General features: G+C 33.6%; 1 protein-coding gene across 1 annotated transcript in view; it reads left to right on the forward strand.

Moving 5' to 3' along the window:
- Nucleotides 1–23,817, forward strand: part of KLHL4 (kelch like family member 4) — a 56,049-nt gene extending 32,232 nt beyond the window's left edge. The window contains exons 10-11 of the mRNA XM_047075804.1: nt 22,100–22,271; nt 23,758–23,817. Of these exons, the coding sequence (XP_046931760.1) occupies nt 22,100–22,271; nt 23,758–23,817 (232 nt within the window). The remainder of the gene's footprint in view (nt 1–22,099; nt 22,272–23,757) is intronic.
- The last annotated feature ends 3,018 nt before the right edge of the window (nt 23,818–26,835 follow it).

Below are 26,835 nucleotides of genomic sequence, written 5' to 3' on the forward strand. Positions count from 1 at the left end.
TTTCAGTACTATATTGAATAAAAGTGGTAAAATTGTCATCCTGATCTTGAAGAAAAAGTCTTTAGTCTTTCACCACTGAGTATGATGTTAGCCCTGTGTTTTCCATATATGGCCGATATTATGTTGATTTTTTTTCTATTCCCAATTTGGTCAGTGTTGTCATCACAAAAGTAAAATGAATTTTGTCACATACTTTTTTCTGCATCAGTTGAGATGATCATGTGTTTTATTTTCCCCTTCATTCTGTCAATGTGTCAATTGATTGGTTTTAATATAATCACCCATCCTTGCATTCCAGGAATAAATCCTACTTTACTATGATGTCTTATCATTTTAATAGCGCTGGTGAATTCAATGTGCTAGTATTATGTTACAATTTTTTGTATCAGTATTCATTAAAGATACTGTTGTGTAGTTTTCTTATTGTTTCTGGCTTATTGTGTCTGGTTTTCATGTCAGTGTAATGTTTACCTTATAGAATAACCTTAGAAGTGTTACTTCTTCAATATTTTGAAGCATTTGAGAGAGATTGGTGTTAATTCTTCTCTAAATGTTAGAAAGGATTCAACAACAAAGTCATGTGGACTAAGGCTTTCTTTTGTTGGACAGTTGTGATTACTCGGTGGGGGACTTGATCTTCTTGAAACTATAGCTCTGTTCAGATTTTCTGTTTCATGATGGATCAATATTGGTACATTGTGTGTTTCTAGAAATGTATCCATTTAATCAAGGTTATGAAAATAGTTGGTGTACAATTGTTCATAACACTCTCTTTAGATCTTTTTTTTCTGTAAAATTGGTACTGATATGTTCCCTCTTTTTTCTGTTTATAGATTAAAGGAAGTCATTTCATGTGAAATTGTAATTTGGTATTTGACATTTTTAAATTGTTTTATTTGAGTGTAATTGACACATAATGTTACATTATTTTTAGGTGTACAACATAGGGATTCAACAAATTTGTACATCATGCTATGTTAACCACAAGTGTAGCTTCCATTGCTATTATAATACTAACACTATTTAATATCATTGGTTATATTTCTTATGCTGTTACTTTTATTCCCATGTCATTCATTCCATAACCAGAAGACTCTATCTCCCACTTCTTTCACAACTCCTTCCACTCTGGCAGCCATCACTTTGTTCTCTGTATTTACAACTATGACTCTGTTATTTTTGTGGGTTTTTTTTCATTTTTTCTTCAATTCCACATGAGTGAAATAATAAGGTATTTGCCTTTCACAGTTTGACTTTTTTCACTTAGCATAATAGTCTTAGTCCATCCTTGTTTTCACAAATGGCAAAATTTTATTCTTTCTTTTTTTCTTTTTATGGTTCCGCAGTATTCTAGTGTGTGTGTGTGTGTGTGTGTGTGTGTGTGTGTGTGTGTGTATCTTATCTATTTATCTATTGATGGACATTTAGGATGCTTCCATATTGGCTATTGTAAATAATTCTGCAATAAACATAGGGATGCATATAACTTTTTGAATTAAGATTTTTGTTTTCCTTGTGTAATTCCACACAGTAGTGGAATTACTGGATCATATGTTATTAATATTTTTGAAGTTTTGAGGAATTTTCATACTGTTTTCCACAGTGACTACACCAATTTACATTCACAACAATAGTCTGTCAGGCTCATTTTCCTCCACATCCTCACCAACACTTGCTACTTCTTGGCTTTTTATTTTAGCCATTCAGAAAGGTGTAAGGTTATAGCTCACTGTGATTTTGATTTCCATTTCCTTGATGATTACTAATGTTAAGCATCTTTTCAAGTGGCTGTTGAATATATGAATGTCTTTTTTGGAAAAAAATAATGTCTATTCAGGTGCTTTGCCCATTTTTAAATCATATTGTTTACTTTCTGCATTGAGCTATAAGAGTTCTTTATATGTTTTGGATATTAACTGCTTTTCAGGTATATCATTTGCAAATAACTTCTACTATTCAGTAGATTGTTTTTTAGTTTTGTTGATTGTTTCCTTAGCAGTGAAAAAGCTTTCTATTCTGATGTGTTCTTTTGGTTTATTTTTGCCTTTGTTTTCCTTGTTTTAGGAACTCTATCTAGAAAAATGTTATTAAGTCTGATGTCTGAGAAATTACTACCTGTGTTCTTTTTTAGGAGTTTTATGGCTTCAGGTCTCACATTTAGGTCTTTATTCCTTTTTGAATTTAATTGGTGTGTGGTGTTGGAAAGTGGTTCAGTTCCATTCTTTTAAAAATACCTGTGCAGTTTTCATATGACTTCTTAGAGAGACTCTTTTCCCATTGTATACTCTTGCATTTTTGTCATAGACTAATTGACCACATAATAGTAGATTTGTGTCTGAATTTTCTTTCCTGAACCATTGTCCTATGTGTCTATTTCTGTGCCACTACCATACTATTTTGATGACTGTAGTTTTGTATTACATCTTGACATCTGGCATTTTGTGATACATACAACTTTGTTATTCTTTCTTCAGATTGCTTTGGCTACTTGGGTCTTTTGTGCTTCCATACAAATTTTAGAATTTTTTATTTTATTCTATGAAAAAATGCTTTTCACTGTTACAGTGATTAAATATCTATATATATCACTTTGAAAAATATGGACATTTAAAAATATTAATTTTTCCAATCCATGAGCATGGACTACCTTTCCATTTGTTGTGTAGTTTTCAATTTATCTCATCAATTTTATTTTATTTTGTTAAGTTTTTACTTCAATTCTAGATAGTTAACATATATAGTAAAATTGGGTTCAGTTGTAGAATTTAGGGTTTTGCCACTTACATATAACATACAGTGCTAATCACAACAAGCATCCTCCTTTTTTTTAACACTTCCAAACTCACTTTATTTTTTTATGTTAAATATAATTTGTTGTCAAATTGGTTTCCATACAACACCCAGTGTTCATCCCAACAGGTGCCCTCCTCAATGCCCATCACCCACTTTCCCCTCTCCCCCACCCCCATCAGCCCTCAATTTGTTCTCAGTATTTAAGAGTCTCTTATGGTTTCCCTCCCTCCTTTTCTGTAACTTTTTTTCTTCACCTTCCCCACCCCCATGGTCTTCTGTTAAGTTTCTCAGGATCCACATATGAGTGAAAACACATGGCATCTGTCTTTCTCTGCCTGACTTATTTCACTTAGCATAAAACCCTCCAGCTCCATCCACATTGCTGCAAATGGCCAGATTTCATTGTTTCTCATTGCCAAGAAGTATTCCATTGTATACATAAACCACATCTTCTTTATCCATTTATCAGTTGATGGCCATTTAGGCTCTTTCCGTAGTTTGGCTACTGAAAGTGCTGCTATAAACATTGGGGTACATGTGCCCCTATGCATCAACACTCCTGTATCCCTTGGATAAACTCCTAGCAGTGCCATTTCTGGGTCATAGGGTAGATCCATTTCTAATTTTTTGAGGAAACTTCACACTGTTTTCCAGAGTGACTGCACCAGTTTGCATTCCCACCAACAGTGCAAGAGGGTTCCCGTTTCTCCACATCCTCTCCAGCATCTATAGTCTCCTGATTTGTTCATTTTAGCCACTCTAACTGACGTGAGATGATATCTCAGTGTGGTTTTGATTTGTATTTCCCTGATGAAGAGTGACGTTGAGCATTTTTTCATGTGCCTGTTGGCCATCTGGATGTCTTCTTTAGAAAAGTGTCTATTCATGTCTGGTGCCCATTTCTTCACTGGATTATTTGTTTTTCAGGTGTGGAGTTTGGTGAGTTCTTTATAGATTTTGGATTATAGCCCTTTATCTGATATGTCATTTGCAAATATCCTTTCCCATTCCATTGGTTGTCTTTTAGTTCTGTTGTTTCCCTTGCACTGAAGAAGCTTTTTATCTTGATGAGGTCCCAATAGTTCATTCCTTCTTTAAATTCCCTTGCCCTTGGAAATGTGTCATGTAAGAAATTTCTGAGGCTGAGGTCAGAGACGTTTTTTTCCTGGTTTCTCCTCTAAGGTTTTGATGGTTTCCTATCTCACATTCAGGTCCTTCATCCATTTTGAGTTTATTTTTGTGAATGGTGTAAGAAAGTGGTCTAGTTTCATTCTTATGCAACAAGCATCCTCCTTAATGCCCATCACCCATTTGCCCACCCACCACCCAACTCCCTCCATCAACCCTCAGTTTGTTCTCTATAGCTAAAAATCTCTTATGGTTTGCTTCCCTTCTCTCTTTTATTTGCTTCTACATGTTCATCTGTTTTCTTTCTTAATTTCCACATATGATTGAATTCATGTGGTATTTTACTTTCTATGACTGACTTATTTTGCTTAGCATAATACACTCTAGCTTTATCCACATCATTACAAATGCCAGTATTTCATTCTTTTTGATGGCTGAGTAACATCACACTATATGTATCTACCCCATTATCTGTATGCATTCATCAGTCAATGAACATATGGGCTCTTTCCATAGTTTGGCTGTTGTTGATAAATCTTCTATAAACATCAGGGTGTATGTGCCTATTTGAATAAGTATCTTTTTATCCTTTGTGTAAGTACCTAGCAGTGCAACTGCTGGTTCATAGGGAGGTTCTGTTTTTAACTTTTTGAGAAACCTCCATACTGTTTTCCAGAGTGGCTGCACCAGTTTTCATTTCCACCAAAAGAGTAAGAGGGTTCCTCTTTCTTCACATCCTTGCCAACATCAGTTGTTTCCTGTGTTGTTAATGTTAGCTTTTCTGACAGGTGTGAGGTATCACATTTACACTTTTCATCCATTTAGAAATAATTATTGTGTATGGTGTAAGAAATGGTCCAGTTACACTCATGCATTTTGCGTTCCAGTTTCCCCAACACCATTTGTGGAAGAAAGTGTCTTTTTCATTGGATATCCTTTCCTGCTTTGTCAAAGATTAGTTGACCATATAGTTGTGGACCTATTTCTGTGCTTTCTATTCTGTTCCATTAATCTATTTGTCTGTTTTTGGTGTCAGTACCATACTGTTTTAATGACTACAGCTCTGTAATATAACTTGAAGTCCACAATTGTGATGCCTCCAATTTTGCTTTAATTTTTCAAGATTTCTTTGTCTCCTGGGGGTGTTTTGTTGTTCCATACAAATTTCAGGACTGTGCTTTCTAGCTTTGTGAAAATTTCTGGTGGTATTTTGATAGGAATTGCATTAAATGTGTACATTGCTTTGGGTAGTAGACAGTTTAACAATATTTGTTCTTCCAATCCATGAGTATGGAATATTTTTTCCATTTCTTTTTGCCCTATTCAAATTCTTTTGTAAGTGTTCTATAGTTTTCAGAGTACAGATATTAGTACTTTAGTTAGGTTTATTCCTAGGTATCTTATAGTTTTTGGAACAATTGTAAATGAGATCAATTTCTTGATTTATTTTTTCTGCTGCTTCATTATTGGTGTATAGAAAGGGAACACATTTCTGAACGATAATTTTGTATCCTGTGACTTAACTGAATTCTTGTGTCATTTCTAGCAAGCTTTCTGATGGATTATTTCACTTTTCTACACAGAATATCGTGTCATCTGTGAATTATGACTTCTCCCTTACCAATTTGGATGACTATAGTTTTGAGTTTTCTGATTGCTGTAGCGAGGACTTTCACTACTACGTTGAATAGCAATAGTGATAGTCACATCCCTGTCTTGTTCCTGATCATAGAATAAAAACTCTCAGTGTTTCCCCTTTGAAGATGATATTAGCTGTGGGTCTTTCGTATATTACCTTTATGATGTTGAGTTATGTTCCATATATCCCTACTCTGTTGAGGGTTTTTATCAAGAAATGAATGCTGTATTCTTCAAATGCTTATTTTTCATTATTGACAGGATCATATGAACCTTATCCTTTGTTTTATTAATGTGGTGTATCATGTTTATTTTTATTTGTGAATATTGAAATGCTTTCAGCCCAAGAGTTAATCCCACTTGTTTGAGTTAAAAAATTCTTTTAGTGTACTGTTGTATTCAATTGACTAGCATCATGTTGAGAATTTTTGTATCCATGTTCATCAGGGATATTGGTCTATAAATTTCCTTTTTAGTGGGGCCCTTGTGTGGATTTGGAATCAAAGTAATACTGGCCTCTTATAATGACTTTGTACATTTTCTTTCCTTTTCTATTTTGGAATAGGTTGAAAATAGGTATTAACTTGTATTTAAATGTTTGGTAGAAAACCCCTATGAAAACATCTGTCCCTGGATTTTAGTTTGCTAGGAATTCTTTTTTTATTAGTGATTCAATTCATTTGCTGGTTGCAAGATTATTCAAGTAATAGAAAGTATTTCTTCCTGTTTCAGTTTTGGTAGTTCATATGTTTCTAGGCATTTATCCATTTCTTTGATTGCACAATTATTTAACATATAGTTTTTCATAATGTTCTCTTATAATTGTAGTTCTGTGGAGTTGGTTGTGATCCCTCTTCTTTTTTTTAATTGGTACCAATATGTGAATTTATTTTATTTATTTTATTTTAATGTCTTAATATGCAATAATTTTACAAATAGGGACCACTTTCCCTAACCTATTAACATGCTTTACCAGCTGATCTTTTTCCTATAAGTTAAATAGAAGACTTCCTTTTTAATAATTCCTTGGCATAAGTTATAATTTGCTTTAATCAACAGTTAAGTACTTATTTGTAAACATTTGTGTGCATTCATCTGCATGAAATATGTTAGATTGATAAAGATTTCTTAGTTGACTTCCAAAAGTTCCTTGTTCTGTGAGTACAAAGATGATATTAGTAGGGAACTAACATGTAAGTGTCAGACATATTACTGATATACTCTAGCCAGAAGAGAAATTTTCACCATATCCTTACTTTTCCTAATGTGAACACATTAATAAAAGAGATTTGATGCTTAGTATTTCTTTTGTAAGCAAGTGTTTTCTTCTCAGTGAATTGGTGTGTTGCTTGGAGTGGGTAAACATCAGTGAAGAGTTGCTAGTGTCAGTTTAATTAGCTTTTTTTTTTAAATTATTCAGGCTTGAGAGCTGTATTGTCTATAAGTTTAAATGCGCTGTTATTAATCTCTTTCCAAGATTATCCATCCCAGATGTGTGTTTTTTTTTCTAGAGACCCCTTTAAAAAGTCTTTGTTCATGTGGTTAAAGAATATTGCATTTATCCCATCAGTTATTTGTGCACAGAACAAATGAGGAAAGGAGAACAATTTTGATTTAGAATACTTCATTAGGGCAGAATTCGTGTTGTTTCACTCTAAGCAGTAATAAAGTATTTTATGTGCTAAGCACTGTGCTGAGCACTTGACTCTAACTGCTACTCTGGGTAGTTGGGGGTATATACTGTAGATGGAGAAAAACTGACTCAAGCTGACATTGATCCTTCACTCATGATACCAGTAGTGGTAAATTTTCTTTTCACCTGTACGGTGATTATCCTTTCATAGCAGAGGCATTACTGGTCTCTAAAATCTGGAGTACTCCAGAGATGTATTCCATGAACATAGAACAACACACGTTGTGCAAGATGTTGATTGGTGTAATATATAAGAAAAAAGAGGTTTTTGGCCAAAAATTGGGTAACAGTTACGGTATGTTCACCAATTTTCTTTACTTTAACACTTTCCAGAACTACTAAACATCTGTGTTTCTTTTTATTTTATTTTATTTTATTTTGTTTTGTTTTTATTTTATTTTATTTTACTTTATTTTATTTTATTTTATTTTATTTTATATTATTTTATTTTGTTTTATTTTATTTATTTCCTTTAAATTTACATCCAAGTTAGTTAGCATATAGTGCAACAGTGATTTCAGGAGTAGATTCCTTAGTGCCCTTTACCCATTTAGTCCATCCCCCCTCCCACAACCCCTCCAGTAACCTTCTGTTTGTTCTCCATATTTAAGAGTCTGTTAAGTTTTTGTCCCCCTCCTTATTTTTTTTTAGTATTTTTTCTTTGCTTCCCTTATGTTCATCTGTTTTGTATCTTAAAATCCTCATATGAGTGAAGTCATACGATATTTGTCTTTCTCTAACTAGGTTCGCTTAGCACAATACTCTCCAGTTCTATTCCACGGAGTTGTGAATGGCAAAGTTTTATTCTTTTTGATTGTCAAGTAATACTCCATTATATATATATAATGTATATATATATATATATACATACCACATCTTCTTTATCCATTCATCCATTGATGGACATTTGGGATCTTTCCTTGTTTTGGCTATTGTTGATAGTGCTGCTATAAGCAGTTTGGTGCATTTGTCCCTTCGAAACTGAATACATGTATCCCCTTAATAAATACCTAGTAGTGCAATTACTGGATCCTAGGGTAGTTCTATTTTTAATTTTTTGAGGAACCTTCATACTGTTTTCCAGAGAGGCTGCCCAGTTTGCATTGCCAACAACAATACAAAAGAGATCCTCTTTCTCTGCATCCTCGCCAACATCTGTTGTTGCCTGAGTTGTTAATGTTAGCCGTTCTGACAGGTGTAAGGTGATTATCTCATTGTGGTTTTGATTTGTATTTCCCTGATGATGAGTGATGTTGAGCATTGTTTCATGTGTCGGTTGACCATCTGGATGTCTTCTTTGGAGAAGTGTCTATTCATGTCTTTTGCCCATTTCTTCACTGGATTATTTGTTTTTTGGGTGTTGAATTTGATCAGTTCTTTACAGATTTTGGATACTAACCCTTTATCTGATATGTTATTGCAAATATCTTCTACCATTCTGTTGGTTGCCTTCTGGTTTTGCTGATTGTTTCCTTTGCTATGCAGAAGCTTTTTATTTTGATGAGGTCCCAGTAGTTCATTTTTGTTTTTGTTTCCCTTGCCTCTGGAGATGTGTTGACTAAGAAGTTGCTGCAGCAAGGTCAAAGTGGTTTTTGCCTGCTTTCTGCTCGAGGATTTTGATGGTTTCCTGTCTTTCATTTAGGTCTCTCATCCATTTTGAGTTTATTTTTGTGTATGGTGTAAGAAAGTGGTCCAGGTTCATTCTTCTGCATGTCGCTGTCCAGTTTTCCCAGCACCACTTGTTGAAGAGACTGTCTTTATTCCATTGGATATTCTTTCCGGCTTTGTCAAAGGTTAGTTGGACATACGTTTGTGGGTCCATTTCTGGGTTCTCGATTATGTTCCATTGATCTGTGTGTCTGTTTTTGTGCCAGTACCATACTGTCTTGATGATTACAGCTTTGTAGTATAGCTTGAAGTCCGGGATTGTGATGCCTCCTACTTTGTTTTTCTTTTTCAAGATTACTTTTGCTATTCTGGGTGTTTTCTGGTTCCATAGAAATTTTAAGATTGTTTGTTCTAGCTCTGTGAAGAATGCTGGTGTTATTTTGATAGGTATTGCCTTGAATATGTAGATTGATTTGGGTAGCATTGAAATTTTAACAATATTTGTTCTTCCAATCCAGGAACATGGAATCTTCTTTTCCTTTTTTGTGTGTGTCTTCTTAAATTTCTTTCATAATATTTCTATAGTTTCCAGTGTATAAAGTTTTCACCTCTTTGGTTAGGTTTGTTCCTAGGAAATTTACGGGTTTTGGTGCAATTGTAAATGGGATTGATTCCTTGATTTCTTTTTCTGTTGCTTCATTGTTGGTGTCTAGGAATGCAACCAATTTCTGTGCATTGATTTTATATCCTTCCACTTTGCTGAATTCAAGGATCAGTTCTACCAGTTTTTTGGTTGAATCTTTTGTTTTTTATATGGAGTATCATGTTATCTGCAAAGAATGAAAGTTTTACCTCCTCCTGGCTGATTTGGATGCCTTTTATTTCTTTGTGTTGTCTGATTGCTGAGGCTAAGACTTCCAATATTATGCTAAATAACAGTGGGGAGAGTGGACATCCCCATCTTGTTCCTGACCTCAGGGGGAAAGCTCTCAGTTTTTCCCCATTGAGGATGATATCAGCATTGTGTCTTTCATATATGGCTTTTATGATCTCCAGATATGATCCTTCTATCCCTACTTTCTTAAGGGTTTTTATCAAGAATGGATGTTGTATTTTGTCAAATGCTTTCTCTGCATCTATTGAGAAGACCATGTGGTTCTTGTCCTTTCTTTTAGTGATGTGATTAAACACATTGGTTTTTTTCCAGATATTGAACAAGTGCTACCTCCCCGGTATAAATCCCACTTGGTCGTGGTGAATAATTTTTTAACGTATTGTTGGATCCAGTTGGCTAATATCTTGTTGAGGATTTTTGCACCCATGTTCATCAAGGAAATTTGTCTCTACTTCTCGTTTTAGTGGCGTCCTTTTCTGATTTGGGGATCAAGGTAATGCTAGCTTCATAAAGAGTTTGGAAGTTTTCCTTCCATTTCTAAGTTTTTAACTTTTTGGTTAGCCCATTTATTCTTTAGTAGGATGTTCTTCAGTCTCCAAGTATTTGTTAACTTTCCAAATTTTTTCTGGTGGTTGATTTCGAGTTTCATAGTGTTGTGGTCTGAAAATATGCCCGGTATGATTTTGGTCTCTTTGTACTTACTTAGGGCTAGTTTGTGTCCCAGTATATGGTCTATTCAGGAGAACGTTCCATGTGCACTGGAGAAGAATGTATATTCTGCTGCTTTAGGATGAAATGTTCTCAATATATCTGTTAAGTCCATCTGGTCCAGTGTGTCATTCAAAACCATTGTTTCCTTGTTGATTTTTTGATTAGATGATCTGTCCATTGCTTTGAGTGGGGTGTTGAAGTTTCCTACTTTTATGGTATTACTATCAATGAGTTTCTTTATGTTTGTGATTAATTGATTTGTATATTTGGGTGTTCCACATTTGGCACATAAATGTTTACAATTGTTAGGTCTTCTTGGTCTAGAGACCCCTTAATTATGATATAATGCCCTTCTGCATCTCTTGATACAGTCTTTATTTTAAAGTCTAGATTGTCTGATATAAGCATAGCTACTCTGACTTTCTTTTGTTGACCATTAGCATGATAAATGGTTCTTCATCCCATTATTTTCAATCTGAAGGTGTCTTTAGGTCTACAGTGGGTCTCTTGTAAACAGCATATAGATGGTTCTTGTTTTCTTATCCATTCTGTTACCCTATGTCTTTTGATTGGAGCATGGAGTCTATTGATGTTTGGAGTGAGTACTGAAAGATATGAATTTATTGCAGTTATGATGTTTGTAGAGTTGGAGTTTCTGGTGGTGTTCTCTGGTCCTTTCTAATCTTTGTTGCTTTTGAGATATATATATATATATATATATATATATATATATATATATCTTTTCTCCCTTCAGAGAGTCCCCCTTAAAATTTCTTGCAGGGCTTGTTTAGTGGTCAGGAATTCCTTTAATTTTTGTTTGTCTGGGAACCTTTTTATCTCTCCTATTTTGAATGACAGCCTTTGCTGGAAAAAGAGCTCTTGGCTGCATATTTTCTTGATTCATCACTGTGAATACATCCTGCCACTCCTTTCGGGCCTGTCAAGTTTCCATGGAAAGGTCTGCTTCAAACCTGATATATCTTCCCTTGTAGGTTAGGGACTTTTTTTTCCCCTTGCTGCTTTCATGATTCTCTCCTTGCCTGAGTATTTTGTGAATTTGACTATGACATGCCTTGTTGATGGTCAGTTTTTGTTGAATCTAATGGGGGTCCTCTGTGCTTCCTGGATTTTGATGTCTGTGTCTTTCCCCAGGTTAGGAAAGTTTTCTACTATGATTTTCTAACATAACCCTTCTACCCCTATTTCTCTCTCTTCTTCTTCTGTGACCCCTATGATTCTGATGTTGTTCCTTTTTAATGAGTCACTAATTTCTCTAATTCTTAAATCGTACTCTTTTGCCTTAATCTTCCTCTTTTTTTCTGCTTCATTATTCTCTATAAGTTTATCCTCTATATCACTGATTCTCTGTTCTGCTTCATGCATCCTTGCTGCCGCTGCATTCATCCATGATTGCAGCTCAGTTATAGCATTTTTAATTTCATTCTGGCTATTTTTCCTTCTTTTATCTCTGCAGAAAGGGATTCTAATCTATTCACGACTCCAGCTAGTATTCTTATTATCGTGATTCTAAATTCTGACTCAGACATCTTGCTTGTATCTGTATTGGTTAAATCCCTGGCTGTCGTTTCTTCATGCTCATTCTTTTGGGGTTAATTCCTTCGTTTTGTCATTCTGAAGGGAGAAAAGGAATTAATGAGTCAGAAAAATTGAAATTAAAACAATTAAAATTTAAAAAGATTAAAATTAAACACACACACACATACACACACATCGAATAGATGATGCGAGATCATGTGTTTTGGTCTAGGTGTTGAAAGTGGTTTACAGACTAGAGAAAAAAAAAGGAGGGGGAGGAAAACAAGAAAAGGAAGGAAAAGAAAAAAAAAGGAAATTGTTTGAGAATTTGAAAAAAATGAATACAGTGAAGTAGATCAAAAAGAGATGATGGGGTAATATAGAATTTGAAAAAATATATATAAAGAAGAGTAAAGAATATAGTAGAAAAAATTAAAGAAATTATTTTTAATAAAAATTAAAAATAAATATGATTTTTTTCTTTTTCTGTATTCAAGATAAAAGAAAAGAATCAAAAAAGAGAAAAAGATTAAAAAAAGAAAAAAAAAGAAAAAAGGAAATCCTATGAAAATTTGAAAAATTGAGTACACGGTGGTAAACTAAAATAAAATGATGCAAGTAAAATAGAATTTGAACAAGTTTACATAAAAACAAAAATATATTAAATAATTAAATAAAATATTTTAATAGAAATTGAAAGTAAAAATGAAGTTTTTCTCTTTCTGCATTCAAGAAAAAAAAATGAAACGAAAAAGGGACAAAAGGAAAAAGAAAGAAAAAAAGGAAACTGAAGCTTTGGAAAGGTGAATACACTGAGGTAGACTCAAATAAAATGATGGAAGTAAAATAGAATTTGAGCAAAATACACAAAAGTAAAAAATATAGTAATAAAAATTAAAGAAAAATATTTTTAATAAAAATTGAAAATAAAAATGAATTTTTTCTCTTTCTGTATAAAGAAAAAGAAAAGAAATGTAAAAGAGAAAAAGAAAGAAAATTGAATAGAGGAACCCTCTAACAGATTGAAGTAGGACTGAAATTACTTTGTTTTCCCTAGAAGTCAGTCTATGTAGTACTTATAGTCCATAAACTAAGTCAGTGGTGGGTGAAATTTGTGTTCTTGAAGAACGAAGTTGGCCCAGTTGGGCAGGGCTCAGTTTAACTGTTCTTCTCTCCACTAGATGGCGCTGTTAGCCTACTGGGATGGATTGTTGCAGAGTTCCTGGGTGTGTATGGGCATGCGTGGGAGTGGTGAAAACGGCGCCACCCAGCTACTCAGTCTGTTCTCCGGATCAGCAATTGTGCACCTGTACTTTGTCTTCAGCTTTGGTCCACTCCCTGCTTTTTCACTCTCCATGACCAGGCCCCAAGCAGTACCTCTCTCCTGAGTTTTGTCTCAATTGCAGCTGTTTTCCCCGGTCCCTTACTTCTGAAGGACTGCTGCTTTGACCTGTTCTGCCCCTCTGTGGGAGGGGTCTCACCGAGCAATGGCCAAATGAGCAATGGCTGAATGCTGGCTGCACCCAGGAACACTTGCTGGACCCTGCTGCTGCTGGTGCCTGAGACTGTGGCCAGGGCCCAGCCCGCCCCAGTAAAAGTTCACGAGATAGTGTAGCAGCAGTGTTTCAGGGATTATGGAAAATCACAACATACATCTGGCACCAGGGTTCCACCCGTAAGGACCTTGTTCCAGCACCAGCAAATGTGGCCATTTTCTGGGATCTGCTGGGACCAGGTGGCTTCAACAGTCTCTATCAAATGTCCTTCAAGCAGTGGAACCACTTTTCCCCGTGTGGCCCAAGAACCACCCGGACCCCACTTTGTTCCTGGGGATTCGCCCTTCCCACCAGAGCACCGCCAGGTATCGAGCTGCAGAATTGCAGACTCTGCACTCCCCTTGTTTACAGTCTTAATGGAATTTAAACCCTCTCCTTTCTCCTTTCTCCTTTCTCCACTTTTAGTTTAGTCCCTGCGGCTGTTTCCAATTTTCCACTTTCTCTCCAGCTGCTTTTGGGGAGGGGTGCTTTTCCTGTATTCTTCCCCCCGTCCCCAGTCTCCATCCTCTCTCCACCCGCAAAAGTGGTTCCCTGCCCTCTGCAGCTTCTCGCTCCCCAAATTCACGTCTATGTGCCTTGTACCTGCTGAATTCTGTAGTTCAATTTGTGCAGATTGTTGTGTTAATCCTCCAGTTTTTCTAGGTGTGTTGGATGGTTTAGTGTTGGTCTGGATGTATTTCATGGATGCAAGACACACAAAAAATTTCCATGTTGTTCCTCCATCTTGGCCTCTCTCTGTTTTCTTTTCTTAAGCCTTCTACCAAGATATACCCTTTAATAAGGGAATTTAATCCATTGGCATTTAAAGTGATTACTTAGAAATAATTACTATTGCCATTTTGTTATTTGTTTTTATATATCTCATAGCTATTTTGTCCCTCCTTTCCTCTCTTCCTGCCTTCATTGTGTTCAGTTGATTTTTCATAGTGATGTCTTGATGCCCCTCTCAATTCCTTTTTGTATATTCTATAATATTTCTTTTGTGATCATCATTGGGATTACAAATAACATTCTAAAAGTTTACCAATTGGGGCGCCTGGGTGGCGCAGTCGGTTGGGCGTCCGACTTCAGCCAGGTCACGATCTCGCGCTCTGTGAGTTCGAGCCCCGCGTCAGGCTCTGGGCTGATGGCTCAGAGCCTGGAGCCTGTTTCCGATTCTGTGTCTCCCTCTCTCTCTGCCCCTCCCCCGTTCATGCTCTGTCTCTCTCTGTCCCAAAAAATAAATAAATGTTGAAAAAAAAATTTAAAAAAAAATAAATAAATAAAAGTTTACCAATCTTTTTTAAATTGACACCAAATTAACTTCAGTTGCATAAAAATACTCTAATTTTTACAGCTCTGCCTTCTCCCGTTTTATGTTATTGATATAACAAATTCTGTCTTTATATATTGTGTACCGATTAACATAGCTTTATGATTATATTCATGCTTTTGTTTTTTACAATCTGTAGAATAAAAAGTAGAGATACAAACCAAAATTAAAATAATATCTAGTTTTATTAATCACTAGCCGATGTTTTTACTTGTACCAGTTAACTTTATATATTCATATATACATATTTTATAAATATAAATATTTATTCATATATTCATATGACTCTGAGTTATTGTTTAGTAATTTTTTATTACAACTTGAAGAACCAACTTTAGAATTTCTTGTAGGACAGATTTTCTAGAAGCAAACTCCTTTACCAATAGCTTATCTGGGAGTGTCTTAATATTTCCCTCTTTTTTGAAGAACAGTTTTGCCAGATATAGAATTCTCAGTTGACAGGATTTTTCTTTCAGTACTTTCAATATACATTCCTACAGTTTTCTGCTAAAAAATTTGCTCGTAATCTTATTGAGGATGCTTGCATGTCAAAAATTGATTTTGTCTTGCTGCTTTCAAGATTCTTTTTGTGTTTGATGTTCAACAATTTGATTATATTATCCCAGTGTGGGTCTGTTTATATTTGTTCTGCTTGAAGTTCACTTAGATTCTTGGATTTGTAGATTCCTGTTTTATTCACATTTGGGAAGATTTAAGCTATTATTTCTTCAAATATTATTTCTTCCTCTTCCACTCTCTTCTTCTGGGACTTCCAAAATGCCTATGTTGATCTAATTGATGTTGTCTCATACGTCTGTTAGACTCTGTTAACTTTTCTGTATTTTTTGCTCCCTAGACTTCATAATTTTAAATGACGTGTCTTCAGGTTAACTTATTTGTTCTTCTTCCTGCCTGAGTTTCCTACTGACTCCCTCTAGTGCTTTTTTTTTTTTTTTTTTTGGATTCAGTGATTTTATTTTTCAGCTGTAGATTTTCTGTTTGGTTCTTCATCATAATTTATTTTCCTTTGTTAACATCCTCATTTTGTTGGGTTATAATTTTCCTGATTTCTTTTAGTTTTCTTTTAGTTCCAGATCTTTTAGTTTCCTTTAGTCTACCTTTCTTTTAGCTCTTTGAATATATATATGATAGTGGCCTTAATGTCTTTATCTTGTATGTCAGATACCTGTGTTTTTACAGGGATGTTTTCCAGAGATTTCTTTTGTGGTTTTTTAAATGAAACTCATTTTCCTGTTTATTTGTATTTTTTGTGATCTTTTATATAAAATTGGGCATTGGAAATTACATACCTGTTCCAGTCCCTGAAGACTGGCTACATGCATGGGAAAACCATCACTAATTGGCAGGTCATCTTCTGTGCCTGGGATCAACCCAGTATGAAGACTTGAGGTCTTTTCAGACATTTCTTGGATGTGTGTTTCCTCAACTTTTGTATGTGTGTGTGCCTGTGTGTGTTTTGATTCTCTGTGTATATGACAGTTTTTAAATGTCTTATTTTCCTTAAGAGTTTAAGCCATGCTGCTTCTTAAGCTTTAGCTGTTCTCTTATAATCTCCAATCAGTTATCTTTTTCCCAAGTTGTGTATATATTGGTAATATCCCTACATGTTTCACAAGCCATGTGTTCTACAACTTCCCATGAATTTTATTAACCTGAGATCTGGGATGTGTCACTTTTGACTCTCTGATATCTGAATTATGTAACAGAGAATAATCTGTCTTTCTGCAACCAGACAGGTTAGATTCTTGCATATTAGGTCTGTTGTTTTCTCTCTGGTTCAAGGAAAGGAACTGGGATCGGGTCACTGCTTTCTACAAACCATGATGTCATTTGATGGGAGGGTAGGGGGCAAGGACAAGTGAAAATATCACAAAACTGCCTACTGATTTGAATGAAGCTTTTTCTTGAATGAGAATTTATTTGGCTGTGGATCTTTGAATGATTTCCAGAATTCCTATAATTATTTCAGCTAGTATCTGTTTATTTGATGTTTCTGTGACAGCATGAGGTCCTAGAGCTTCTTAGTCTACCAGCTTGCTGACATAACTCACTAGTGATGCAACATTAGAAACAATATAAAAATCACATGAAAATCACTTTGGGTTACCTGCATATTTGAAAGATAAAGCTGAACTTGTTATGTCCTTTATTTATATACAGAAGTACAATAAAGAAATTACATGTAATTACAAATGAAAAGGACCTTGAAAATCTAGTACATCGTTATCACCATACAGAAATGGAAGTTGAAACCCTCTTTGGTTAAATGAAAAATAGTGGCAAAAAAGATTTTGTAAAATTTGGAAACTAATCATATTTGACTTTCCATTTCAATATGGAACCAAAAGCTCAGTATATTACACTCAAGAAAAATGATATAATTAAACATGAAGCCAATAATTTCTACTTTTGTAATGCAGAATTTTGGCATGTGTACCAAATTTTAAGCTTTTACTATGCACGTGCATGTGTGTGTGTGTGTGTGTGTGAGTGTGTGTGTGTGTCTGTGAAGGGGAATTGTGTTTCTCTTTTAGAAAGACCAAAAATATATAGTAGAATAAATACTTGTTTAAAATCCACTGTAAGATTCCATTGTGTATATAAACCACAATTTCTTTATCCATTCATCAGTTGATGGGCATTTAGGCTCTTTCCATAATTTGGCTATTGTTGAGAGTGCTGCTATAAACATTGGGGTACAAGTGCCCTATGCATCAGCATTCTGTATCTCTTGGGTAAATTCCTAGCAGTGCTATTGCTGGGGCATAGGTTAGATTTATGGATAAAAAAATTGTGGTTTATATACACAATGGAATACTACGTGGTGATGAGAAAGAATGAAATATGGCCTTTTGTAGCAACATAGATGGAACTGGAGAGTGTTATGCTAAGTGAAATAAGTCATACAGAGAAAAATAGGTACCATATGTTTTCACTCGTATGTGGATTCTGAGAAACTTAACAGAAGACCATGGGGGAGGAGAAGGGAAAAAAAAGTTAGAGAGGGAGGGAGCCAAAACATAAGAGGCTGTTAAAAACTGAGAACAAACTGAGGGTTGATGGGGGATGGGAGTGTGCAGAGAGTGGGTGAGGGGTATTGAGGTGGGCACTTGTTGGAATGAGCACTGCGTGTTGTATAGAAACCAATTTGACAGTAAATTTCATATTAAAAAATAAAATAAAATCTACTGTAATAAATTGAGAGAAGAATAGTTTCTATTGAAATTTTATTTTATTATTAATTGATCAATTTATTTATTTAAATTTTATTTTTTTTCAAGTTTTTATTAAATTCCAGTTAGTTAACATATAGTACAATATTAGTTTCAGGTATAGAACTTAGCAATTCATCACTTACAACACCCAGTGCTCATCACAAGTGCCCTCCTTAACACTCATCACCTATTTAATTGCCTAGATAATTTGTTGATGCCTTCTATAGACCAAAGTGTAGAGAGCATACAACTCACAAAAGATTTGGTACAAATCCACCTGTCAGAAAATATATACACACATTCAAAATCTCATACTTGTATCCATAAAAGGTATGTGTAGTTTTCATTTTAAGTAATGGTACCTAGACACCAGATTCTATTTTTATGCCTGTGAAAATATTTGAGTTTTTAAAACATAGAATAACTATAGCCTCCTCTTTATATAAACTATTGATATTGGAAAAGACTAGATCATAAGCAGATAATATCAGGAATTACTATATTTGAGAAAATGCAACTTTATTAAAAGTAGAAACAAATTCATGTAAAACAAATTATGCTATTTTAAGTTTCCAGTAATACTTAAAACTGTATTGGAATTATACATTCATGAGAAGGTGAAGCCAAAGGGTGGCCATATTCTCCATATTGATATAGAGAATTTATGTCCTTTACCAAAATATTAAAAGTAACCTAGAAGAGTTTTATACAAAATAACACAGTACTGTACAAAATTACATTTAACAAATAAAAAGTCATGAAGGTTTGTTACTATGAAAATCAGACCTGCCTTCACAAAGTTTCTTCTTAATTAAAAATTAAATCATGTAAATTTATAGACAGAAATAATATTCTAAGCACTTATAGTAGCAATTTTATTGTAAGAAATCCAAATTAGTAAGAGATTTTTATGTATATTAGAATCCATGCTTTGCTCTATTGCAGCTTTGGAGGCTTCTTATTGAATCTTCTTATTGAATCTTAGTGGTATAACTTGTGTTGCATTTGCTTGGTTCTTTGTATCTAAATGCATATGTGTACAAAACAAAGTTTGGTAGAAAAATATGTATTTAATAAGAAAAATTCTAGAATACATAAAATAATTTTTTAATGTTTATTTATTTTTGAGAGAGAGGAGGGGGAGACACAGAGAGAGGGAGACAGAATATCCAAAGTGGGCTCCGCACTGACAGCAGAGAGCCCAATGTAAAATTAACTTTATAATTTCTTAAAGTGTCTATATTTATTTAAATAGGCATTCACACATGCAACTAGAAAAATATAAACTCAATTCATATTTTATATAAAAAAGTTCATAGTGCAGACTACAAAACTAAATATTCGACAAACATATCCTAATACTTAAATGTTTAATCTTATTTACTGACATAGTTAAATTTCCAAACATATTTATTTTTAAAAAATCAGATATATTAAAAAAATTAATGGAAAAAAAGAGCACTTCCCATATACCAAAAAATGTATAGTATACTAGTTAAAAGTATTAAGTTTGGAGTGAGACCAATCTGAGTTCAAATCCCAGGTCTACTATTTACAAATTATGTGACCTTGACCCAGTTAGTTTACATCCACTACCATCAGTTTCCTCATGTGAAAAAATAAAGGGATAATTATAGCGTCAACATCATAAAGCATAATATGATAAATAATAAGGCAGTAAGCACACTTCCTGGCACCTGTTAAGTACTCAGTAGAAGTTATCTGATGGTATTGTATTTGTTTGTATTGTTTTTGTAATGATTATTATTGTTATTACTATTATTATCCCCTTTTTGGTGTTTTCCTTCAAAAGACCTTAAGAAAATGGCAAGTGTTAAATTATAATTTTCAAAAAATTATATTTATGGCTTTCATAAAAACATAAAATTAACATGGGTCAAAGACTTTATGATTCGTTAACTAATGAGGCAATTTATACGATGTTAAAACTGAATCTTTCAAAGAATCTTTGAAGAAAAGACATAGACAATTAATACTGAAAAAAATATTAATAGACAAGGAAGTAGTTAATATCCTATAAAGAGTAAAATGCAATCATTGGGGGTCATTTCTACCTGATGGAAATTAATTCTATATCAGGCAAAATCCATTTATATTGTCATGTATAAGAATCACAAGAAAACTCAGCTTTCTACAACTTAACACCTACAGAGTTATAAAATAGTCCTGTTAATAGAAAGCCAATCAAAAGTTCATGTTCTATGAAATTTGATCATCCTCATTTTTATGTCTGAGACAATTTTCCTGACACTGTTTTCAACACCTAAAACACTGTTGGCCTATTAATACCTTAGGAGTCTCATTCAATTATTTAAGGTAATCATTTAAAGTTTTCTAAAATCATCACATAAACATGGTGGTTGATTCAGGGATTACTATTTCTATAATGATTATCAGAAAATTGAGGCAAAGAAGTCAAGCAAATGATTCCTAATTTCTCTAAGTGCAGGAATAAATCCATGATGAATTGTCTTTATTTCAGGCTCCATTTTTTTTGTACTAGAATATATATACGTATATTCAAAGTGAGGAGAGATAGAAAAGCAAAAACAAAAAGGGAGAAATGTGATGTTATTTAATTTGAAAGTGATATAGTGGCTAAACATTTACTTTAATAACTTTTCCTGTGTGCCTTTACAGATAGTAACCATAGTGCAAATGTCTTTTCTTCAGAAGATTCAGCATTACCCCAATCCCTCATGTTAAATCCAGATTTGCCAGATTTTTTAGCATTACCATGCACATACAGGAAAGTCAGGTTTGGATGCAAATGTGTAAAGAAACCCTTCTGTGAGCCTTGGTTCCCCATTCATTTATATGTGTACTCTGTTAGTTGACTGCAACATCAATTAGCAATAGCAAATATGCTGAAAATTTTGTTTAACTAAAGCATACAGTTGTGGATTTTCTGGTTCTAGGTTTTATTATAACATCAAAATTGAAGATGATGTTACATGACACTCAGCAATATGTATGAGACATGAAAGATATTTTAATATTGCTGATTACAGATATTATTAAAAATATTACTGGATGTGAGACCAAGTTCAAATTGAACCTGAGATTAGATAATTTAGAGTATAATTAAAGACATGAAAACAGAAATGAAAGGGGAAATAGAAATATAAGAAAATTAGTAGAAGGTAATAAATAAAAATGTCTTCTGTAAAATACACCTTTTTCATTGAGTTTTGTACCTAGGCCAATACAAAATCAGAGAACATTTCCATGTATAATTATATAAGTTTTCTTTCATTGTTTATTCCTTTTGAATTTTAGTGTTATGCATTTTTTAAAAGGCTTAAAATTTTACGAAAGAATTCCTGGAGAAGATTTTATTACTTACCGAATTCTCTTTCATTTTGCTCACAGAAAAGGTTTGGAGATAAAGAATTAGCTTCAGATTAAAATGGAAAAAATCCTTCTGTTACAATAAATAGGAATATTCATGGGGGGAAAATATAGGATAAGACTATGGCCATTCTAACTACAAACAGTATTAAAACTATTTTACTACAGTCTACAAAACAAAAAAGACAATTATATTCAGATTTACTTGAAATGTGAGCTTTCATATGATAAGATCAGGCATCTCACATATAACTTTTGAGAAACAAAGGGTAAGAGAAAAACAAAAGCTCTCCAAATAGCATACTAAAAAAGAGAGGGGGCATTTTTCATATAATGTTAAGATACTAATATATGAAATTTCCTCATAGAGAATCTGGGTACTGATCAAAGAAATACATAGTATTTTGGAAAGGAAATATATTTTTTATATGCTTGAGTGATCTCTTGTGGATGAATAGAATTTTTTCATGTATTTATTTTAACACTTATTGGTCAAACTAAACTTGATATTTATAAGGTGCTTTTAATTCCTTATATTGGATAAGTATACATTTTATGAATGCTTATTATTTTTAACACTATTGGACTTCCCTTCTCAATTGTCTTCCTAAACTTCTTAAGGTATGATCCAAAAAATGATTCATGGTCAACTGTGGCACCTCTGAGTGTTCCTCGAGATGCCGTTGCTGTATGTCCCCTCGGAGGTAAACTCTATGTGGTTGGGGGATATGATGGTCATACTTATTTGAACACTGTTGAGTCATATGATGCACAGAAAGATGAATGGAAAGAGGTACTATCATTGAAAGTATGGAAATTAGTACATTTCAGGTTTTAATAAAAGTTTAAAAAATATACTTCAGAATTAATTTCATCCTTTTCTTCTCTAGGGCCTACCCAGAATATTTTAGTAAAATTTGCAGTATTTTCTTTATCTGTGCTATAGAGAAACAGTCGATCTAATTTGTCATGAACAGGATCCATCAGTACTTATATGAAAGGGGACAGCACATTCTCTTGACTTTATGGACTCATTCCTTTCACAAAAAAGTGAATCAGATCCAATAATTCAAAAGCTTTACTCTGGATTTTTATGTATGTATTACGACTTGAGAACTCAAGAGTAATGTCCTTGTCTACAAATATCTGCTCCTTCTTATTGGCTGTTGCCCATGGGAAATTTGTTTTCAGTTCCATTTTTATAGATTCTATAAACTGCAACAATTTTCATCTTAATCAGTCATTCAAGGAATTTAGTGCATGATGAGAAACTGGAATTAAACCCTCTCAAGAATGCTAGGCATCAAACAGAAGAAATTCTAAGGAGAGTATAAGAAGGCCCTGAAAGGATATCTTGGGGATTCTAAAGGCAAACTTGATATTTTTGACATTTTTTCTAGTGATAACTATGAATTTATTCCAAAATATCTAGTGGTGTTCTATTAATTAAATGATGGCTTAATAAAAAAAATAGAGTATGATTAATTTTTCATCATTTCCACAGACAAACATTGTATTTTATCTAACTTCACCTTCCCTTACACTGACTTCTTGCTGCTCTGTAGTGTATGTAGTAAGTTGGTTACTGTTGTAAATAAATATGTGTTAACATAATGATAGTTGATAATGGCTTTCTGTCTCTTTTCTCCAACAATATGATTCATTAAGACCCTCAGGAACATTCAAATTTGGCCATGTAGGTAGCTTCTTACTTTATCAATGCTCAGGACCAGCTAGGAATGGCAGAGAATTTTTTTTTAGCAAACAAGGAGTTGTTAGATCAAATACAATAATCAAAATGTTTGTATAAGCTTGTGGAATTTAATTTTCTGGAAATTATTGACCAGTAGCTAAGAGATCTAGATTCTATTCCTGGATTTTCACTCTTTCATTGTGTGACTTTGGAAAGAGTGAAAGAGAGCTAATGGATAATGGAATTATAACCATTATCTGCCAAATTATTTTTATCCATTGTCTCACTTAATCCTAACAAAAACCTTGAAGGATGAGAATTATTAGCTGTAACTTTTCAAATGAGAAAATCATCACCCCAAATCAACTGCTCCTAAAACTTAGGTCTACATAATTTAAATAATATACTCTTTCCACCATATTGGACAACTATCTGGACTGCATTTTCCATCTTTATGCCAGGGCAATGTTGGACCAGAATAGCTAAGGACTTGTTCAACTCCAACATGTTGTATTATATATATTATGCTGAGGACAAAGTTCATTAAAACGGTAATTTCTTTTCTTGATTTTGTTTTCTGTGTTAGGAAGTTCCTGTCAACACTGGAAGAGGTGGTGCATGTGTTGTGGTAGTGAAGCTGCCATAAAGCTATCTTTATCAATAGGATGGAAATTGGTCATTTCAAGAAATGGAATAGGCAGAAGAGAGGAAGAAGAAATATATTCTTTCCTTCAATTATTAAACATGAACATTATTGTATCATTTTAGTATGTACTTATAATTGATCTCATTTGAAAAGTCAAAGCAAGTTTTCAAACATGAATTACATATAGGTGTTAAGTGTATGTGTTGTTGCAGCTGATACTTAACATGGAAATCCAATAGCCTAGGTTTAGCCTCCTTACTAAAATTTTTAAGGGAAATCAACAGAGGCCAAGGTATGAAAGGTTGTGAAAGCATTAGTAATTTTGAATTTAAGAATATGAGAAGTTAAAAACATTTTTTTTATTTCAAAAAGTGAAAGGTACTCTATTACCTGAACTATATAAAAGAGAACATCTAAAGTTTAGAATATTAAGTCTGGCTTTCAGTAAGATATCATTCACTTATTCAAAAATATCCCAAATAGATAAATTACACCTCATATTTATAAACAGGAAAAAGTTTACTAGGTTGAAGCTAAAAAATAACTCATTTACATAATTTGTTATGCTGATCACAGTATATTAAAAATTTCACAGACTTCCTCTTTTACAGTACCATTTTCCAAAACACACATACAGATTTAGTATTCTTTAACATATTGTCTTATTAAATTACCAGTAAAATATTATTGTAATTTCATATATGCAATCTATATAATAAAATAGTGAGTATTTATTGTATTGATACAAACTGTGACTTCAGCTTTAGAGTGTCAGGGCCTTTTCTATATAGAAAGTAATACTCTTAAACATATCGTGAACTATGTACATAAATATCATTAAGTTAAACAAGTCTTCAAAAGCAAAACAAGTTTTAAAGTGCAGTAAAATTGAGAATATGTTCTACAATATTAACACATGGGAACACCAAAACGTTCAATATTCATGGTTAACTCTATAATTACCTTTTATGTATGAATACTTGGTTTCTGTTAATATTATATTCATCCAGAAGAAAATGTTAAGGGTATACGTACCATAAAAAAACTTAAAATAAAAAAAAAACAACAAAATAGCCAGTTGGTTAGTATTTTACCTTTAAATTCTTATTTCCATTTATCCCATGATAGAAATATTTAAGATAAAATGCTGAACAAAACTATATGAAAGTAACTTTTCAAGTAAACATGTGATTTTAGAATTTATGTAATATGTTGTTTTTAACAGGCTTTATATTGTAGTGTGTGAAACCAACAAATAAAACTCAGAGAGATGTTTATAACACGTACTACTAATTTTTAAGTTTTAAAAAAGAGCAACATAAGTTTCACAAATATATATATATTTTTTCACAAATTGAATTTAAATAAAATCTATTTCCTCTGGTTATAGTGTGGCTTTAGATTATGTTAAGTGCAGCTTAAATTTAGTTTTTTATATTTGTCATCCCAATAACTAAAATATTTAAATATAAAAATAAGGTTTCCCTCCTTTGTTTCTTATTGCTGCCACTGTCTTTATAGAGGTCTATAGACATCTTCAGTTCCAGGGTTGTAGAGATGAAGACATAGAGATGCTGTAAAACTAAACACACATACACACACACACACACACACAGAGCTCTGTTGAATTGTTAAATTCATAAAATTCATGCCTTATCCAAATCAGTGCAGACATTGACTTATGTAAACCTTTATTCCTAGAGCAAAGTCTGGCCTGTCAAGTTAAATTCAAGAGGAAATTTTTCCAATGGGAAAGGAAAGAAGAAAGGACTTATATCTATCAAAGCCTAGCTTTCCAATGCTCCAGTGACACCTAGATGGCACCAATAGGGAGACTGTGTCTACAGTCATGCCTGGTCTGGCAAGCAGAGATTGAATACTATTGTTTTGTTGGTCCAATAGGCTTGCTTCGTTTTTATCAGGTATATCAGGCATTGACTAGTAGGAGGTGTATATATACACACATACACAATTCACCGTAGGGTTACTGTTGCACAGCTATATTTGAATATTTGAAAATTGTGCTTAGGCCACTATGGCTTAGCTGGATTATCAAAGTCTAAGCAAATCTGAGCAGTTATAATGGAGAGCTACATACGTTCAAGGCACTATAACATAACTGTGCTTGCCTCAGTCAAATCTACTTGGGAAAAGGAGTTAAATGGGAAAGCCCCTTGTTACTATGGTGTAGTAGAGACAACATACCAGGCTGGTTTAAGCTAACAAGGATAAGAGACAGAGTTTGTTTATATATTCTCTCAAGGAGTGGAAGGGATGACACATTTAAGCAGTGTACTCATATTGGAAAGACAATGTTAGTTCTTGATTTTTTTTGTAATGAGTATGACCTTGTGCAGGATCTCCCACTCTGCAGCCATGAGCCTGTATCAAGATTACTTTATAGACAACAGCCATCAGCTACTTTACCTGTATTTCCACAGGGCATGCATGAACTTCTAAATACTTTCCATACCACACAGGAGCTTAAGGAGAGTAGGACTCTAAACTTGACTCATTCCCTTGCTTATGTCATCCATCAACTTGACTCAGATGTGGTTTCTGACCCATTTCAATATGGAGGGAACACTGAAAGGAGGTCTCTGCCTAAAGGCCCAATTAAGGTATAGAACAAAAATTCCTCTGATTTCAGATTTTCCCTTAAGTTCTATAATAAGATTCCTACCCTGAAAACTTAGTCCAGAAAGGAAAAAAGACCATAAAACAAATGTTTTATCACTTGTTGTCATTCTGTCCTCTTTCTTTTACCACAGTCACCTGAGGTAGAGGGACAGGTTTTCCAGTTACTTTTCCTTTTTTGTAATGGACTTCTTTTATATCATATCCCTCTTGCTGGAGACAGTAAACCCCAACCTGAAGGATGGAAAGAATATTTCCTCTCTATTCTGTTGAAGAAACTACATGAACTTGGCTTTCTTTGTGTCAAAGGAAACTTATAAAATGTTTTTTATAACTTTTCTTCCTCTCTTGACAATACTTGTTTTTCAAGATTGTAACCTG

This window comes from Lynx rufus, unplaced genomic scaffold (assembly GCF_022079265.1).
Source record: "Lynx rufus isolate CCGP_SWC_20201006 ecotype Redwood Valley unplaced genomic scaffold, mLynRuf1.p SCAF_14, whole genome shotgun sequence".
NCBI lineage: Eukaryota > Metazoa > Chordata > Mammalia > Carnivora > Felidae > Lynx > Lynx rufus.